The sequence below is a fragment of the Filicampus tigris genome, chromosome 10 (genome assembly GCF_054856515.1).
Source record: "Filicampus tigris isolate MCC_2025a chromosome 10, RoL_Ftig_1.0, whole genome shotgun sequence".
NCBI lineage: Eukaryota > Metazoa > Chordata > Actinopteri > Syngnathiformes > Syngnathidae > Filicampus > Filicampus tigris.
In genome coordinates, this window is record NC_141226.1 from 10,583,709 (window position 1) to 10,603,775 (window position 20,067).

At 40.0% G+C, this 20,067-nt stretch overlaps 1 protein-coding gene across 1 annotated transcript in view; it reads left to right on the plus strand.

Moving 5' to 3' along the window:
* The window catches only part of LOC147140791 (ephrin type-A receptor 3-like), a 113,741-nt gene extending 109,598 nt beyond the window's left edge, over positions 1-4,143 (plus strand). Inside the window, exon 19 of the mRNA XM_086042670.1 lies at positions 73-4,143. Coding sequence (XP_085898796.1) covers positions 73-172 — 100 coding nt within the window. The 3' untranslated portion in view covers positions 173-4,143. The remainder of the gene's footprint in view (positions 1-72) is intronic.
* The last annotated feature ends 15,924 nt before the right edge of the window (positions 4,144-20,067 follow it).

A 20,067-nucleotide genomic window follows, 5' to 3' on the forward strand; every position in this document is an offset into this window, starting at 1 on the left:
GTGGTGGACAGTGTGTTTTAATGTATTTTCTCGCGTTCTTTTACACCTGCATTATTTTTGTCTCCCTTGCAGTGAATTGGCTAAAATGGGTGTGACTCTAGCTGGCCACCAGAAGAAGATTTTGACCAGTGTGCAGAGCCTGCAGACCCAGGGGACACATGTCCAAGTATAACATTCTCCACATTAACACATTAAGAAAGAGCCAACAATGTGGATGCCAGTGTTAAGTTTTCCCCCACTAAATGGAGATGTCAGTGGATGCTCCATTGCTTTTAACAGTCATTGAGTTGGAGGACAACATGGACACTTGACTCCTTCACGTTCTTACACCATTCTTCCCTGATGGACACTACCAGCTTTGGAGTTCCGGCAGCAACACAAACACCAATGCGGAGCAACATCTACAGCATCGCAACAGCTTGGAAAAAAAAAACCAAGATCCAAAAAGACTGAGAAAGGAAAGACAAGAAAATAGAATCTATTTCTAATGTGAGGTTTATAATTGATTTTGTTGTCTTCTTGTTTCCGCTTTCACCTTGAAGAATTTGAAAGGTGCCACAAGTACATGTGTGTGTAGATGTATGTATGTGTGTAGGTGGCGGTGAGTCCCACACCCATATCGATGTGTAGATGGACCTAACGTTTCTAGTGGTTTTGAGGTTTGTATGCTAGTGTCTACCGAGTACATGTGCAACATCCTCCATTCCTCAGTGGTACACAAGGAGGAATGAAATGAATGTTTGGGTGTGAGGGGAACTGGACCTACAGAGTAAGTATTGCAACTGGTAAAAATGTGTGCACAAGGGCAAGTGCTTCCCTCCATCTAACTAGACTTTGGCTATACTGTACATGATCTGCATCCAGTATCAGTTTCCTTCCACGACACCGTTGCCAGCAATATTCAGAATAATCGTGATCAATCAGATGAAGCATTTTCCCCTCTTATGATTAATGAAGGGAATAGCGTTAAGGTGTATAGCAAATGTCAAAATCAAGTTGACACCGATAATGAGCTTTTTATTTCGGTGAAGGGTCCAACAATGGTTAATATACTCCTAATTTCCGCTTTTATGGCCGGATGGTTACGCAAGGCTTGTCACCGTAATTACAGTGCTTTCCGCTCCCCTAAATAACCACCTAAAATGAAGTTGCACAGTTATATAAAGGTAATGTATCTCAAACAAACACACAAAGTCAGTTTGACAGCAAGAGGCGCATATTCTGTGATAAAATGTTGTGTTGGTTATCAGGTGAAAACTAATGGGACCTTTGTAGTGGCACTGATCCTGGTTTTCAGTGTTTTATTATGTAGAACTCTAAAGGACAGAGAGTGGCATACCGCACCATATATATGATTGTATCATAGTGTAAAATATGTACAGTGTTGATTTCCAATGATAGAATGTTTGTAATGATGATGATGACCACGATGTACTTTTGTTATGAATAAGAGATCTGTGAGTGCTTGTTCAGGGTAAGGGCATAGAGGAGAAAAGTATGAGGTACTTTATTTGTTCGAACGAAGGAATGTAGCATGGGTAAGAAGCTTCATCTTTGATTGACAGGTAACAGTGATCACGGTTTCTACATAAAATTAGGATAAGTAGAATGGACTTCAGCTGATTTGAACCCAGACATTTCATTGGCTGCTTGATTAAGTCTAATTCCAGAGGTCCCTACTGTGCACAGTGATTCCATTATTATGTTTGTGCAAGCAGCGGTGAAATGTGAATTTTTGTATATGTACTTGCACTGAAAATGACACTTCACCAAACTCACTCCCAAACTGATGATTGTCCAACCATAGAAAGCAAAAGTAATCCTAGTTGACCTGCTAGCATTTACAATTAACAAAATGTGCTAGGGCATGGAGATTACTTACTGTGGTAAGACAGACTCGCAGGAATGAAAGGATTTGGGGGTTGATTTTATAGCACTTGCTAAATGGAAGAGGGGAAAAAATAATGAGTTTTAGAATATTAAAAGAAAATAGAAGTGTTTCTATTGCCAATTAGGGATGATTGGGGATTCTTTTGGCTCATCATGCTTGTGCAAATGACACATTCATTGTAAAGACTGCAGTTCTCGCAGTCCAGAGGGGGACACGAGGACAGCGCTGTAAACACCGCTTTGGCAGATAATACCCTAAAAGTCAGCCTTGCTGTTTAAAGTGAGCTAGTGGAGATTGGTGAGCTGTCTGAGTGAAGGCCAAGTGTTAAACTGTCTTTTTTGCATCCTTTCAAAAACAGAAAATTAAAAGCTGATCGTTTTCAGTACTCGGATAACAATAACAGTCAGTCAAATCAACTTGATTCATCATTGCCAAACCTTTATAGTGTATATCAAAACTAGTATAATCTGACAGCATGAGCACATTCTACTCATACTAAATTTATGATTCCATGGATTCGGCTGAGTTCCCTTGAATGGTGGCCTTTTGGATGCCTTATTTTGCCCTTGGTCTTTTTGTTGCCCTATAGAGGCTATTATAAGGAGTAAATTGTATGTAAAGGAAGTATTTATCTGGTCTTCAAATGTCCACGCATCAACACGCTTTCATTCTATCCATTGGTTTTGTTACCTTTATGTGGGGAAAAAGTTTGTAAAAGACAAATTGCAGAATCGGACAGTATTGTTATTTATTTGAGTGGTACAGTGTTCTGTGAACTAAACAAATACGAATGTGATTGACTTACGCACCTTTGGTCTATTTGGTTGCATATTGTATTTTAAATAGCTACAAGGTTACATCAAGATTAAATACCCCCCTCAGATACGGATGGAACATCATCAACCCTCTAGAATAGTTAAAGTCCCTGTAAAGTGAAACTCAATACGTCTTGTAAATTTGACACAACACAGAGGAAAGTGTTATTAAAAAGAAAGTCAACTGAATTTTTTTTTTTTCAAGAATATGTTCTATCCAGGCCCACTAGTTGAAACAACGCATTCGGATTAGTATTGTGTTTGTGGAATATGAAAAGGCCACCCATTTTTATCCATTTCAGAGGGTGGCTATTTTGTCACTTCTGTCAACTGAAAACGACATCACAGTTGCTCAGAGCTCAGGTAACGACCAATCACAGCTCAACTGTTTTCTGAAGCTGAGCCATGATTGGTCATTATCTGAGCCCTGTGATGTCATTTTCAGTCGACCGAAGTGACCCCTCTGAATTGGCTTAAAAATGGGTGGATTTTACTGCTTAACTCATATTCCACAAATGCATTATTAATCAGAATGCCTTGTTTGAACTAGTGGGCCTGCATAGAACATATTCTTGGAAAAAAAAATGTCTAAGGGTTGGCCTCCCCTTTAACAACCCTGACAAATTTGAATGAAAAAAAACTTACCAAACATATACCTAAGTATATACAATATGTCCACTAAATGCGGATACGGCATGTTTGAGCCGCTAAAACATGTCCGCTTAAAGTCTTTGGTGACTGGAATATATCCCACCAGGACATCGCAGGACTTACCACGTCACAACGACAAGCTCTAGCCAGCATCTAGTTGGCCAGATAACGGGCTTGGGACTCACGAAAAATAACCAAGTAACTGGGATAACCGTTGATGCGAACGAAGGCACTTACTGTGTATATAGAGTGGGGGAGGGAGTACACACAGCGGACACAGAAATGCATCACTGGGCGTCGTTTAAGCCACGGTCCAAAAAGAAATTCAGGAAAACTGAAAAATGGGGAAAAACAGTTTAAAATGACTGTATATCGCCACAACACTGATACAGTTTTCAGTCTTTGTATGCTTGGCGCAATTATGTTCAAACATGTATTATGTATTTACAAACAAATCTCTGAATTCACTTTACAGGGTTTTTAAGATGCCTACACACTCATTTTCAAGCCTCAAATCCCAGATGTGTCCCCACTTTACTTGGTGAGCTCAAGTATGCGGCTTGGTTTGGCGTAGTATTTGACAGTCTTTGTCCTCCACCTCCGTTATTGTGAATGTTCATGAGTGACTCATTTGAAGTTCCTCTCACTTTTTCCTTTCTTTGGCCACCAAATATTGTTGATTGACCATCAAGCCAGTTTCCTCTGTCTTGCTTGTTGTAAAGGGTGTAGGCATTCTCATGTCTTTCATGTTGCTGTAATAAATATGCTAATATTTCTAATTTCTTAGCTGTAGACTGTATTGTCCCTTTCTTTCATTTTACCACAAACGCAACGCACACGCACAAAGAGTAATTCACATGCACAATTCCAGAGAGACCATACACAATTCAAAGTGCCTTTACAGGAAAGTAATATGAGAACCTCGCTTAATTATTTTTGCTGCTAAAAAGCCTTTAAGTATCAAATGTTTTGTTGAGTGTGGACCAGTCAGCATAAAAGGTTGCTTAGTTAACCCACCGCCTCCCCTCCCTCCCCAGCTCTGCTGCAATTGGGATAGTGGAATGAAATTCTCTCATAACATTTGCACATGGCAAACATTGTTCAGCCTGCGACCACGTCTTCATTCACAGTGTGTGCATTGTTTTCTTTCAGGAGAGATCATTTTGTCTCCTGGGAGGAGGCAGGTCAGTGACTCCTGGCCTTAGTTAACCCCTTAATGCAGTGGCCCAGTTGCTGTCGCTCCGTATTACCGCCATTACACCTCATTTACCCCATCATATCACCCATATTCCCCTACCACTCACTCCCCCACCACTCTGAAACACACACATATGCACACACACTCGGCAAGAAATACAAAAATCCTTCCAGGGGCAGCCCTCCGTTTCCTCAATATCTGTCTCGTCCTGCTACCTTAATCTTCCCACTGGCCTCATGAGCTCACATCCTGCCTGTTCCTAATAATCTGCTGCAGACAGACAGAAAGGTAGCAGTTGGTTTTCAGATAGTTATCTTCTCCCCATTTTCAAATGTCCCGCCACTACCATCCATCCATTATGGTAAAAAGTTTTCCTATCAAACGGCCCTCATTAGTTCTCTTCGAATGTTATGTTTTACTAACATCAACACACGGGGCCCTCGGATTACGACAGTTCCGTTTCTGTTCCGGCTTATCGAATATGTTTTAATCATTTATTCTATTGATTATAAAATTGATTCATCGCATGATTGTATAACAGTTCATTTTGCATTAAACATAACAAAACATGTACTGTTTATTAACTAATTATTGTTGTGTATTTGGTAATGTTTAGTGAAGGAAAAATAAACTAAACCTCAATTAATAAGCACTTCACGTGAGAGGGGTGTTGGACTCACCAACATTTCTGAAATTGATTCAGTTACTGGTTCAGTCATTCTTTTCCAAAGTAAAAGTAGATGTTTGCAAATGTCTCATTTTGATTAGACAAAAGATAATCGGTCTGAATTCATGAAGGATCATAGAAATATAAAATAATTATTGTTGAAAGGCTAAAATCAAAGGATTTGGACAATGTAAAATTAAAGAATGGTTATAATTTATTTATTTGAATAGCTGTTGATCAATTTGATAATTCATTAGTTGTAGATACAACGATTAATTTTAACACCTGTAGCTCCCATGACAGCAACGTAACAGGAATCAAAAGGTAGATCACACGTGTACTGTTCCCCCGCAATATTGCAATTAATTTGTGACTCCACAATAATGCACATTTTTAGTCGATTGTTGTTAACAGGTTTATACAATATATTTACTTACTCTAATAAATACCCTCAAATGTGAGAAAAGGAATGTTTTATTTAAAATATATGTATGTAGGAGGGGTAAAATTATGAAAACAAAATGTTTTTTTAAATGATCTCCCTGTATCGCAGATTTTCACAGTAAACGGGGGTTAACTGTAGTCTCGATGGCAGTATCCGCAACCTTAATTGTATCAAGACACCCATTAGAAAAAAATCACGGCACACAACCAATCAAAAATGTCTCTAAAAGTATGAATAGTAATAATTATCACATCTAAATGTACTCACAAATGTACTTGGACATGTTTAATTGAACTCAAAGTTGATATAGTCATAGGAAGCCAAGATTTATTTTTTTGAAACAAAGGCAACAGGTAGGCACAAAAGGTTTATTGTGCCTTCTGCCATCGAATCGATTTTGCTGGCATAGACAGATCAACAAAAATACGATTTTTCTGAAGAATTATGTGTAATTGGGTTATTTCATGCGGTACCCCTGATAATCTCTCATTGCACATTAGGATGCAACAGCACCAAGGTTCGGAATCACTGCTCTCTTGCTCACCTACGCTAACGTAGTAGTGAAGTCATAATCACAATACGGATATGTATATTTTTGAAAATAGATTTCAGGCCAATAATATAAACTAATCAAAGGTATAAACTGTTAAGAAAAAAAAAAGAGACAGCAATTGCCTACTTTGAGTGTTGTGCTTGGCTTGTACACTGGAAGTTGCCAACTCGTTCAATGCCTGCGATTCATATCAACAAAATGCTAGGTCATGATCATTGTCAACCAAGGACCCCCTGTACTTAGTTTTCTATGCCATTTCTTTATTTACTCAAACAGTGGCTGAGAGTGTTTATTTCCTCAACTACCAAGCATCTATTTAAGGGAATCACTTATTTGCACAAATGTTTGCCAAAGGGCAGAGTTGGACTTATTCGCTAAAACAGTAATGCATTGTGGAGCTGTTTCACATGATCAGTTTGTTTTTGCCCTGTTTTCGTCTCAAGAACGCAATGCAGTTGGAGGCACAACAACTTTATGTCCACATTTCATGGTACTACCTTAATGGCCACACCTATCTGAGGGGCACAGCAGCGATCACACAAAATAGCCGCATCCAAGCCATAAAAGAAGATCCTCATTCAGCCACTTTTACTTTTTACACAAAATGTAGTACGTGTAGTTTATTGTCACAACTATGTACCGCCATTTGTTTTACACAGCAGGCACCGTCCCCAATCTGTTGTGGTTCTGATACTAGCTAGTGGTGATTGTGTATTTTAAGACAAGAGGGTAATACAGGTGTATTTGTCCAGTGTGTGGAAGCCATTATTAGGCTTGGCCATGAAGGCCAAACAGTAAGATAGGGCTTTTGTTTGACATGGGGAGAATATCATTTTCTCGTGTTTAGTCAGGATAACACTGAGGTTGGTGTGGGCTCGGTGCAGGCAATTGATTCATCGCACAGCTGCTATTGGCATGTAGTGAAAAGGTCATGTGTCCCTATGGAGAACACCTAAAAAGGCCATCGGTGACTGATGAGCCTGTCATGTTTCCATCACATACATGTACAAGTGCCCAGTCTCTCTGGCTCTCGCAGACAAAATCCCATAGGAATGGTAATTGGTGCGCTCATTCATGCTGTCATGGGTGGATTTGACTGCCCCCTCGGCAGCATCAGAGCACATTTAAAAGAAAACACAAGAGACCAAAAGATTATAGATCCATCAGGGCCTCTGCAGGGTAAAGAAAGAAGAAATCAAATCCAAAACCCAGAAAATCCTCCACGAGAAGCTTAGTAAACGTGCCGCTTTGTCATTTGTGTTTGTGTTACCTGTGTCCTCTCTAATCGAATATGGCTCATTGTTTGTCGTTCCACACTCGCATGCACACTTGTGCTCTCTCACCGGATTTTAGTTAGCTATCAAAGCGATTTCCTGTCTCAAATTTTCAACAGTAATCAAAGTTCCTGATTGAATTTGAAAACTGAGCTTGGCTCTATAAATCATATTACATGCCTCACTTTCATCAAGCCGGACCACAGGAATGAGAAGTCACTCTATGTCAGCATCATGAGCTGTGTGTGCGTGCGTGCGTGTGTTTACGTGCTTGTGACTGCACTGGAAAATGGTTGTTGACAGAATGATCTGAGCCATGCATACGGTAAATGGAGGACAGAAAAGATAACACACCTGGGTTTGGTTGAATGTGGCACTGCTTCTTGGCGCTTGTTTTAACCTTCGCTGGGTAGCAGTTGGATGGAGTTAAACGAGAATGGCAAAGGGGATTTAGTATAAAAACTTACATTTGGGATGGTTGTCAGAATTTACTATAAAAATTACATTTGAGATGCTTGTCAAATTGGAACCAAAATCTACTTAAAATTAATTTTAAAGAAAGAAAGAAAAAGGCGGCATTATAAAAAAAATCCTCAACCCACTTGTACCCAAATCAAATGGAACAGGGTGTACAGTACGACTCAATTTCTGCCTGTCAAGTAGAACCTACACTGTGTTATTATTTCTGTAATAACTGTAAAAACAGCAGGAATAATACATGTATGAGACAACCAGAAATCAGAAGCAGATTTAGAGAAGAAACAGCAGATGAACAAAGATGACAACAAGATGACAAAATGCATGAAAGACCATGTCATATGTGGTCTGGAAAAAAAAGAAAAGTGGGAAAAGCAAGACGGGAGCAAAGGGACTGCATGAGATAATTTTGACCACATAATCCCTAACAGATGTGAGAATCCTACTACAGTCCGACATGTCATGCTGGATTGCTACTGGATGCCTTTGACCAAAGAAAAATCAATCATCCCTTGCTCAAATTGTGTGCTTCATCTGAATCTATTTATTGCTATATTGCGTTTGGAGCACATCATGAGCAATACTGTGGTCATGCCAGTAATGCGCAACTGTAAAATGTGCGCATTTTCAAGTAATGACTAGTCCAGTCTAGTTATCAGACTAGTTACTCTGCAAAAGTCATTAAACATCACTTTGTAGAATGTATTTACTTCTCCTCGCAGGTAGTGTCAATGCTTCAAAGAAAAACACCTTTCACCACAGGCGTTTGCAGTTAACCATTTGCACGAGACAGCAGAAAGAAAGAATCGACCAGACTTAAATAAACAGAACACACTTCTCAGCCACGTGCCTCCCTCATGCACATATTGTGTTGTAAAACTCATAGTTAATGATGAATAATAAAAATACATGAGCGCATCTGATTCCTAAAACTACAACACTCACTAAACAAATAACTATACATCAAAGAACGTGTAAAAAAGAGAAACTCTGGCATTTACAACTCGAACATGGCAAAAGGCATTGTAGGGGTATTCAAATTCACATTCCCGGTCTGAGGAAGTGACATCATCGTTTTCAGCGCATTGACAACTCACATGTCCATAAACAGCAATGGAGGAGATTTGCGTTTTCAAGCTGGAATTGGGTCACTCACACATCCAGCACGGATGTAAGGATGGATGGATGGATGTATGGATGTATGGATTGAAAAAAGTGCCTGGAATTTTGCTGCCTGGATCAGCAATGTTTATTTTTGAAGTTTTGAGGGTTTTTTCATTTCTATATAATTTCTCTGTCTCTGTTTCCCTTGCAACCCATTTGGCAATGTGTGTGACAGCTGATTTAAATGTGTTTAATTTTCACTTGGCGCATTTACAATAACTTGTGCTCTATTTTTTGGGAGAAGTATGGGTGTTTTCGATTTTCAAAGGATGAACCAGCACAGTTTTTAGAGTCAATAAATCAAATATTGACGACACAGAATTACCTACTATGGGCTATGAGTGCACCAGGAAAAGGCTGCTGCAATTTTCATGGAAAAATCAAACAGAGGTGTAAATTCTCAAAGGCCTATTTCAAAAATCTCCGTGTGCTACTGAGACATCTTAACTGTTGCAAATAGCCGCAGCATCAAAGAACAAAGATGAACCACTGATCTTCTCTATCCATATTCATGTGCCTTTTATCATCTCATCCAAAGCATTCTACGCTACTTTGTTTCTCCTCAGAGAAATATGAGTCTATGCAACCATTCAAAGGAATAAAGTTTCTCTGTCTCTCTAAGCCTATATATATATATATATATATATATATATATATATATATATATATATATATATATATATATATATATATATATATATATATATATATATATTACAAGTTGACAATATCTCGTCATATTGACAACTAATTCTGATCTGCTCGCTTTCTGTAGATTTTGGCATTTAAGACGGCAATTGCATACATACAATCGATTTATAAATGTCAAACTTAAACTGTGTCACAACCCATTTTTGACCTATTTTATGCAGAAAACAGTGGGTGAAATGGATACCCTCCAGATGTTCCTTCTTTTCTGTCATGGGTGCCACTGACAAGTGGGCATGGCAATAACTGGTAGAGACCTTACGGGTTGACAAATTGTGTTTTGTGAGCTAAACTGTGTAGACTGTAGAGGAATTAAGCATCTTTTATGAATTAAAAGTAAGTATAAATCACTTTCTTTAAAAGACCATATTCAGGATTGAACGGTGCAATTGTCGGGCTGGTCAATGCACTGAAGCAGATGAAGAGGGCTTTGCGCGTGTTGGATCAATAACCAATCAACAGCATTAGGCTTCTCATGCACATTGTATTGGAACATCTATAGCATTTAAGTAATCCAACTGTCAAAGTACAATATCCCAATATTGCGTTGGAATATGCTGCAATCATTGAGTATGTTCAATCCTTTTGATTTCCATTAAAAAATGACACATTTTTATCTTGAATGATGCCCTAGTTGCTAGAATTACAGTATCAGATTGAATTAAGTAATGCATCAACTGGACCATTTATTTTATTTTTTCTAATACCGTATTATATGTTTTTACACTTGATCATCATGAATTATTGTGTCAGGGATGGTGCTACACCGAGGCTAGACGGGCTATAACCCCGTCAGAAATATGTGTGAGAGAAAAAAAAATCCTGGAGCCGCCACTGAATAAAATTGAGCCACCTAACAGGTAAGATATTAAATCTTACAACCCTCAGCATATCGAAAAAATGATTTGACTTTTTGTGACGACAGCCCATGTGGGTATGAGTGCATGTCATAGACTCTGTTTAAGAGGGGGCAACGTGGCTAAGTGGTAGAGTGGTCATCTCCCAACCCAGAGGTTGCGGGTTCAATCACTGGCCCTTGTGACCATGCATGTAGAAGTGTCTTTGAGCAAGATACTCATACATAATACATGATACATTTACCATATGTTTGTTTATCTTAATGTTCATAAATATTTCGCTCTTCTATGCAGGTTCAAACTCAAGAATCTTTCTAAAGCTGGGGTTAGCATCTACAAGGATATGCTCTTCTACAGCTGCCAAATCTACATATATATATATATATATATATATATATATATATATATATATATATATATATATATATATATTTTTTTTTTTTTTTTAATGTAATTAAATGTTTCATGATTGCAAAATCACAGTCTTGCATTGGAATTCGCAGAGCTGGGTGTGGGAGGGGGGCAGCGGGGTCATCAAATTACAAGTTAAAACCGGTAGCATACAACCACAACCGCATGACTGTTAAAATGTCATGGGAGTTGAAGAACAACTTTGTGATGCACATCAACACACGCACCACAATCCATAACCACCCGCCATGCAGTGAACACAAAAGTGTGATAGCTCATGTTTGACCACACAAGAGGAACAGAGCGAGGGAGCACTGACACAGCTAGCGGTCCGTTTCACTAAATACACCAAAACACAATGCGCTTCTCTTTTTTCTTGTCAACATTGTCACATTCTGTGCTGCGTGAACTGCAGACAATGCGTTTGTGTGCATTTGCGCGCACACACGTCTGACGCACAAACACAGCGGTTAGTGTAGGCAGCTGAGGCTCTAAATCATCCCTGTGCTTCCTAACAGAGGTTTGACCCAAATAACATTGTAATTTATGAAGGCTTTTAGGTTTTCAGGCAGCCATGGAAATAGAACAGAGAATAATGAGAGTCGAACCTAAGCTACATCGCTTTAGTTTATGTCCCAGTCTTTTATTAGGACACACGTCTGTTGTTTGAAATGATAGAGATACAGTAAACACAATGTTAACGGACACTGAGTTTACAAAGATGTGCTCATCTGCAAACATGTCATCATGTGCACAATTAGACATACAGACACAAGTACTGAACAGGTAGTGACAAACTAAGATGCAATTAAATGTAGATGCAGTAAATGGCTATATTGAGTTATATGACAAATTATAGGAAAAAAGAGAACATTATTAGGTCTAAATGAACTGTCAGGTAGGTTTAATGCATCCTGATGCATATCAGTCTGAGATATTCTTGATATAAATAAGCAGAGGTGGGAATTCCGTCTGACCAACGGACCGGTCCGTATCTCCGTCACTGACGGACGCCCGAATTGCTGACCTTAGACCATAAATGGGAAACTTAAAAAAAAAAAAGATGCACTAAGCATGGACGGAAGTGGATTGTCATCCGTCTGTGAAATCATCACTAACCTGGTCAAGTTCCGAACGGACCTCAAAGTCCTTCATTGACTGACGCCCATTTTGCTGACGAGAGATGGAAACGCGACGCAGACTGCATTTACTGTATATGTACAGCAGGTAGTGTTATGCCCCAAAGAGAGAATATTGAGTTGGTCAGGGAGGTAATGAAGTAGCTTTGAATACAGAGACAGTTTTACAGAGAAGATCTTGTGAATTAAGTTTTAATATTTCCATTTTTATTTTTGGAAATAGTAGGGTTAAGGGGATGTGAAACGAGATTTTGATGGCGCACACCCCATTTCAGAACGTAGCAGTAATGCGCCAAAAGTTGTTTGCCAACTAACCCTAAATGACAGGAGAAGAAAAAGAAGACAAATTTTAAAATAAAAACATTCATTTATTGTAATGGCAATGTTATTTGGATTTTCACAAGGACTAGGGAGCATTTTAATCCACCAGGATCTTTTGTTTTTGCAACAATGTGACACAGGATTCTGGTTACGGTGAGCAAAACTTTAAACTAAAACTTTCATCTGTTGGACTTTTTTTGGTTTTCATCCTTACAAGGGTCGCGGGGAGTGCTGGAGCCTATCCCAGCTGTCTTTGGGCAGTAGGCGGGGGACACCCCGAATTGGTTGCCAGCCAATCGCAGGGAACACAGAGAGAAACAAACATCCGCACTCACAATCACACCTAGGGGCAATTTAGAGTGTTCAATTAACCTACCATGCATGTTTTTGGAATGTGGGAGGAAACCAGAGTACCCGGAGAAAACTCACGCAGACACGGGGAGAACATGCAAACTCCACACAGGAAGGCCGGGGACGGATTTGAACCCACGACCTCTGCACTGTGAGGCGGACATGCTAACCAGTCGACCACCCTCTTTTAAAACATGACAACAACAAAAAAATCAACCTGGTATGCTTTTAGCGGTGTTTTTATACTTGGTATAGCATGTTTATTAATACAAGGAAACGTGTAAGACAAATCACAAAGAGGTTGCAGCCCAGTGTTGTGCGGCTCTGCTCTGTGCAGTATACTTACATAAAGTTGGGCTGCATTAAGTTTTATTGAGCCGACTTTTGTTTCACAACTTTGATATGACATTTAACATAAAGCTGCATGATAATGTTGACGTTTTAAAAACAGCTACGGACATGATACCACTGTGACATATCGTGACATAGTGGAAAGGACATTTAATTTCTTCCTCCTAGTGATTTTGTCTTCATCTCAATAGAATCCCTTGTGGGAGGAGCTACCATATAAAGGCCCAAGGAATGAGGTCATAGCAAATATAGAATTAACATCCACACTCAGAGCTCACAGGAGAGGATGAATACATCTTGATTTTGATATTTAGCAGTTGCCAGTCGGTTACTAAAATGTAAGAAGACACTGTCTAAAAGGGAAACTACTGCAGAAAATGTGGAACGTCAATGTGGAAACATATGCACTTAAGGTGCTTTTTTTTCAGAATCAAATCTACAGTATTATCAAGCCATATATCTTTAAGGGTAATTTAAAATTAGTTCGAAATAGTAGTTTGTGTAAGTAATTCTAAACATTTTTGGGGGTGCCAATTAGTCTTGTTTTTTTCTATTCGCAGGAGGATGCGGTACCTATCCCCTTCAAATAGCGGTAATGACAAAACTGAAATCTGGATTTACTGTATACAGCAGATAATTTACCAATGTAGTGTGAATTGTAATTCATCCATCCATTATCTATACCGCTTATCCTCACAAGGGTCGCGGGCACGCTGGAGCCTATCCCAGCTGTCTTCGGGCAGTGGGCGGGGGACACCCTGAATTGGTTCCCAGCCAATCGCAGGGCACATTCACAATCACACCTAGGCGAAATTTAGAGTGTCCAATCAATTTACCATGCATGTTTTTGAAATAATTCTAATTCAATATTCTTAAATTTATGTCATGATTAATTTAAAATCAACTCCTCTGTTGTTGGGCAGCTGTGTTGAGTTCTAGGGACAGTAAAGATCAAAACGTATGACCATGGCAATTTCAAACGTCAGATTATCCAGTGACTGCCTCACGTTCCCTGCATGAAGTCGCTGTCACAATGTTCTACACTCATTTATTCAGGTTTTCCCATCACCCATGTTTAGTCCTCGAGGCACTGATGAACCACTGAGATCATTAGTGCTCCACTGTCAGCTCATGTCCTCCGGAATGGTTAGCGGTCCAAACGAACCGTTGGCAGCAAATAGAAAAGGAGACATCTCAAACAGGCGCAAAATACAAGCCAAATAAATCCCTGTGCCAGTGTGTTTGAGTGTGACTATAATGTTGCGCGCAAGCCTCCTGCACTCCACCGGGTCATTTGGGGCAGCGTTTGAAGTGGAGATGCAACTGTGGATCAGGCTTCTGTCACGCTTCTACAGATCAGAGAGACAAGATGTCATGAAAGAGGAGGTGGTCCACGGGCGCATAATTGAGATGACATAAGTCCCCACATGAGATCCGCATTCACACGAGACTGCTTCGTTCACAATGACGTCTTAACTGAAAAATGTCCCAACCTTTCTTTCCTTCTTGTGTTGCAATCTTTGTCAAATTGTGTATTTTGACACAAAGCAACTGATGATTTGGAGGTGTTGTGGTTATTGTTAATGGATGTATTCAGGGCCAAAACGGAAGCACACTCAGAGAGGTAACTTCGATCAAGGTTTATTTGGTACCAGCATCAGCTGTAACTAAGGTATTGACATGTTCTTCCCCTGCTGAAAGATGCAAGTACCCTGCTATAAACCTCTACTCGGGTCCTGTAGATGGTAGTGATGGGCATTACAAAGTGATACACTGCCCGTGTAGAAGACGCCTTGGGTGATGTCCAACTGGATCTAATGACTGATTCAATAATTGAACAATGACTGAAAAGACAGTCAATGATGTTGTAATCAGATTGTGCAGGGGGTTAAGGAAAGGCTTGCCACAGCCAAAATCGACAACACTGTTGTTCAGCGTCCAGGGTTGGGCAACTAGTTGTTATGGGTGGACTACCGTCAGCCACTAGTTTTGCTGCAATAAAATATTTTAAACCATCAGTAAACGGCAAAATTCATATAATCTTTCATTAAAAAAAAAAAAAAAATCCATGTAATAAGCATAAGCAGGATCCAGACGGTTGTTGGACCGCACTACAATGAGGGACTTTACTCAGTTTGAGTTTAAAATGTCCGACAGTATTTGAATGCAACTCGTGTCTTGTCGAACATGAAAGGTGTCAATATTTAATGCCATGTTCCCATTATGATGCTGTCCATTTCAACCACTAAAGGTGAGTAATAATACACTCTAATAATCAAAAGCATCTGCCCGTTACATGGCAACATACACAATACATCAGTTTCCGCGTTTTAAGATAGCAATCGGTCACAAGTTTTAGACCCAACCGGCCTATACACATTTTACAACAGTAGTACCTAATAGTATTTCTAATTCAACATGGAACACTGGATGAGAAAGCGTGCCACCTTGGATGCCAAAATGCGGAACGGGTCAGGAGCGTCTTACTTACTTCTGCCAGTTGAGGGAATAGTAGAAGTCGATTGTAATGGCATTTTGCTTGCACCTCTGCTGAAAAATTTGGTGGTGGTTGCGATGTGTGGTCTCAGTGATCTCCGTAATGCGTGTGCTTCAAAATGCAGGTGCACTGTTGAGTTCTGTAGTCATAATAGCTTGGACGTCATGGCCAGGACACTATGGTGAGGGATTGAATATTGGAACAAGAGCAAGAAATTCATGGAGCAAAAGCGTAATTGAAGGTTCTGCTGGAGTGTTACCATGGTACGAAGTAGTAACCCCTGTGAAAGGGGATACATGCAGAGAATGTGGGAGGAATGGATTCTTCAAAACACCACATCTACATTGAGGAAGAAACAACAAGGACTGATTTCTAAAATGACCGTGATAGGAAGTTGCTATCACAATCGGAGATAGATTTAGTACAATGTAGGAGGTAATGTGCAATACTACTAAATTCTGCATTAGAGCTAAAACCGAATATTACTGTATTTTTTTTTTGTTCAGTGGGCATGCTCTTAGTTATACATGACATATTGCCATATGACATGTTATGACTTAGCCATTGATTTGTGAAAACAATAATCTACTGTCTCATTTTGTGCGTGCACATGGTCCAAAGAATTAAAAAGAAAAAAAATAATTATGCCATATATGCAAAAACTGTCTAGTTCTATCCAAAATAAGAAAAGTAATGTGTCATTATCATGTCCGTGATACACACTTGTTATGCCATCTGTGGACTTGTGATGGACAGAAAGAGAAGCAGGACAAAAGAGAAAAAACGTGTTCTCACAGTTTGCTACGAGTTATCGTCGCACAAATTAGTCCGTGTTTTCTGATGATAAGGTTGTCCACGGTGTAATCCAAGCATATGGATTCACGCATGTCAAGTAATGCGCTCATAAACACACTGCAGGCTCAGTCAACCTGACATTCATATTTCAACTACAGTAAAGGAGAGGTGAACGTGAAAGATTTGACCAAAAGCAGATTCTTTGTTAAATGAAGACGAATGTGCCGGTTTGTACTGAAGGTGATATTTTATTTAGGATCAGATACTTTCTGTTTGGTAATGTACCAGCCACTTTCACAACAACATGACAGCCCTGGGAAATGGATATTGATTAGAAAGGTTGATGCAATACCCCAACACCCCTCCAACACACACATACACTCCCCCGGCACCCCGTGTTTTTTCTTGCTTACATTCACAGCCTCATCTCTCCCTCTTTTCCATTTTGCAGTTTTTAATATGCCTCCTCCCTCCTGTCTCTATACTGAGGGGCTGCGCTGTGTGACGAGCTATAAAGCATGATTGATGCCAGGGGCTGGTTTTAAGGCCCCGAGCGCTTTAGGGCTCCCGATCAAATTCCCGACATGTACAATATGTGTTATTTTGCGTGCGCGTGAGCGTGCACTGGATCTATATTCATGATGTATCAAAAGCGAGGAGAATAGAGCGAGGCTTGTCTGTGCTCGCAGAGGAGAAGTGAGAAATTTGCAACACCAAAAGCATGAAGATGAAATGGAAGTGAGACAAGCATCAGCTGTGGCCCACCCTTGGAATGATTTATTATATTTTCCTGGTTTTGTTAAACTGAAACTGAAGCTAAAGGGCTGCACTAAATCAATTACTTGTACTTTGGCGATACTAGCATCTATCCATCGACTGTATATAAATACCTTCAAATCGTGGGATTTTTTTTCAGGAGGCGGCTTTGTCGTTTTTGTAATAATCCATGACAAACGATTGGACTGGTGTGGAAGAGTATGGCCTTGTCATGAAATTATTTTTCAACTAAGCATGTCTGATGGACATGTTCAGGAATGTTCAGCTCTTCGACATTTACTATGCACTATTCTAGTTTCAAGTGTTGCTGTTTTCCACCTGTTCATATAAAATAATTTGGTTGGAAATGGAAAGGGGATTACTATGTATTATTTGAATGACTTTCTTTGGTGTGAAACAAATGCCTCTAACATTGTTGTGCTCAAGAACACACTATCCGAGACAAAGACTTGCCCTGAGATTAGAATGGCATACCAATTGCCAGTGGCATAGATTTGCGAAACAAATATGATATTTACCAAATTGTGACCTACAAGGTTTCAGCCCGACGTCAGTTATATACAAAGATGGGCATTCCGCCTAGACAATGGACCGGTCTATCTATCCGCCTATGATGGATGCCCATTTAGCAGGCCATAAACGGTAAATGTGAAACTTGAAAAAAAAAGACAGGCTAAGCATAAGCAGAAGTGGATTTTTGCCCATCTATGTAATCGTCTATAACCCAACATTGATGATTATTGTTTCCTTTGATGCACATCAATTTGCTGCTTGATTTGTGTATTTTACATCAGGCATGTTTTTGGTCAGCTAATGGGTCCTATTTTTAGGCGTGTGGCGTCACATCGTGAACTGGAAGAGGGTCGACATACCGTAGAAGCGCGCTCGCAGACGACTTCTGCTACTGCTTGTTTTCTGCCTGTTTATCTCAGAAAGAAACATGTCGAGTAAACACTGCTGCTATGGAACAACTCCAGACATTACAACCGTCCACATATAAAGGATGTATTCTTTATTCGTTTCCCGAAGCCAAAAACTCAGAGGGATAAATGTGAACGATGGGTCTGCTTGTGCGGACGACCAAAAGAATAGTTTAACGCCAGCAAGGTGAAGCCTTTTTCCTTCATATGTAGTAAACATTTCGTTGGGGGCCATACGATCCAACAGATGACAATCCCGATTCTTTGCTGGTCACTGCCTGCATCGAAGATGGAAGACATTTCCATCAGTTTCTTTCTTTTTTGCTTGGCGTTTGGCCCTCCTCCTGCCTGATGACATCAAATGATGAGGAAAATTGTAAAGCCTGACTATTTTTCTACTACTATGTCCAGCTACGCGCTTTGATTTGAGTACCTGTGTGGATGAGGTGCTCCACCGAACTCCCCAAAATTCCCATTCTGTCCTAGATCTCCGCAACAGTGCACAATCTGTTCGACTATGGCATGTTTTTGTTGTTTTGTTTTTGTTTTTTTTGGGGGGCGGGGGTCGACGGAAGCGCTAATGGAAGCACGTTTAAATTGATAGACGGACCGACCGATAGGCGATTACTTTTTGACAAATAGACGGATGGCAGAAGGATACGCAGGCTGCAGACGGACGGTGATAAACGGACCGGCAAAATTTAGTAAAATGCTCAGCTCTGGTTGCATAGAGGATATTTTCATAATCAATTACTCATAACTTTGTTTTAAAAGAAAGTGAAATGAAACTGTCATCACTTTCCCAAGAATACAAGCAGTGATTATGACCACTTTCTACAAGTGAAGGGTGATATCAACCTCAAGAATAGTAATCAGTAGGTGCGAGTAAAAAAACACATCTTAATAAATGCTCACACACCTTTGTAGAATTATTTCTTGCGGCCATTCACTCTCATTACCATTCACTGTGTTCCCTGATGATAACCTCTCTTGTGCAGACACCGCCACATGGCCAGGAGGATTAGTGTTATGACAGACCCAATTAACAGAGAGCTAGTGGTCATCAAATAAGAATTGATTGCACGTGGCGGGAAATTTTCAAAACGCATAAAAGAGAAAGGTCACTCAGTTTGTTAAAGCTTCATTTGACAAAAGACACCCCTCATGCTCAATCATTTGATCTTCTTTCTTTTATGATCATTGTTTAAGTTTTTGAAAGACCTTACATAGGGTGTATATATATATATATTCATCCATCCATCCATTATCTATACCGCTTATCCTCACAAGAGTCGTGGGTGTGCTGGAGCCTATCCCAGCTGTCTTTGGGCAGTAGGCGGGGGACACCCTGAATTGGTTGCCAGCCAATTGCAGGGCACACAGAGACAAACAAACATTCACACTCACAATCACACCTAGGGGCAATTTAGAGTTAACCTAGCATGCATGTTTTTGGAATGTGGGAGGAAACCAGAGTAGCCGGAGAAAACCCACGCAGGGGAGAACATGCAAACTCCACACAGGGAGGCCGGATACATTTTGAATAATGCACGCACACAAGGCAGGAAATCTATTGTTGCAATTTTACCAAACAGGAAAACATCTGAAGCACACACGGGACTAACAATAGTCGCATTTCTTCCCTCAAGGGAGAAATCTTGAACCCTTCATCAGCTCGTACCTTCATCTTGACTCCAGTTGAACCACACACTATAGCAACTACACTGAACGGCCAGTCACCGGAAGCTCTTCATCATCACGTGCAGATCTTCATCAACTACAAGGCAGATGTTGCTTACAATTCC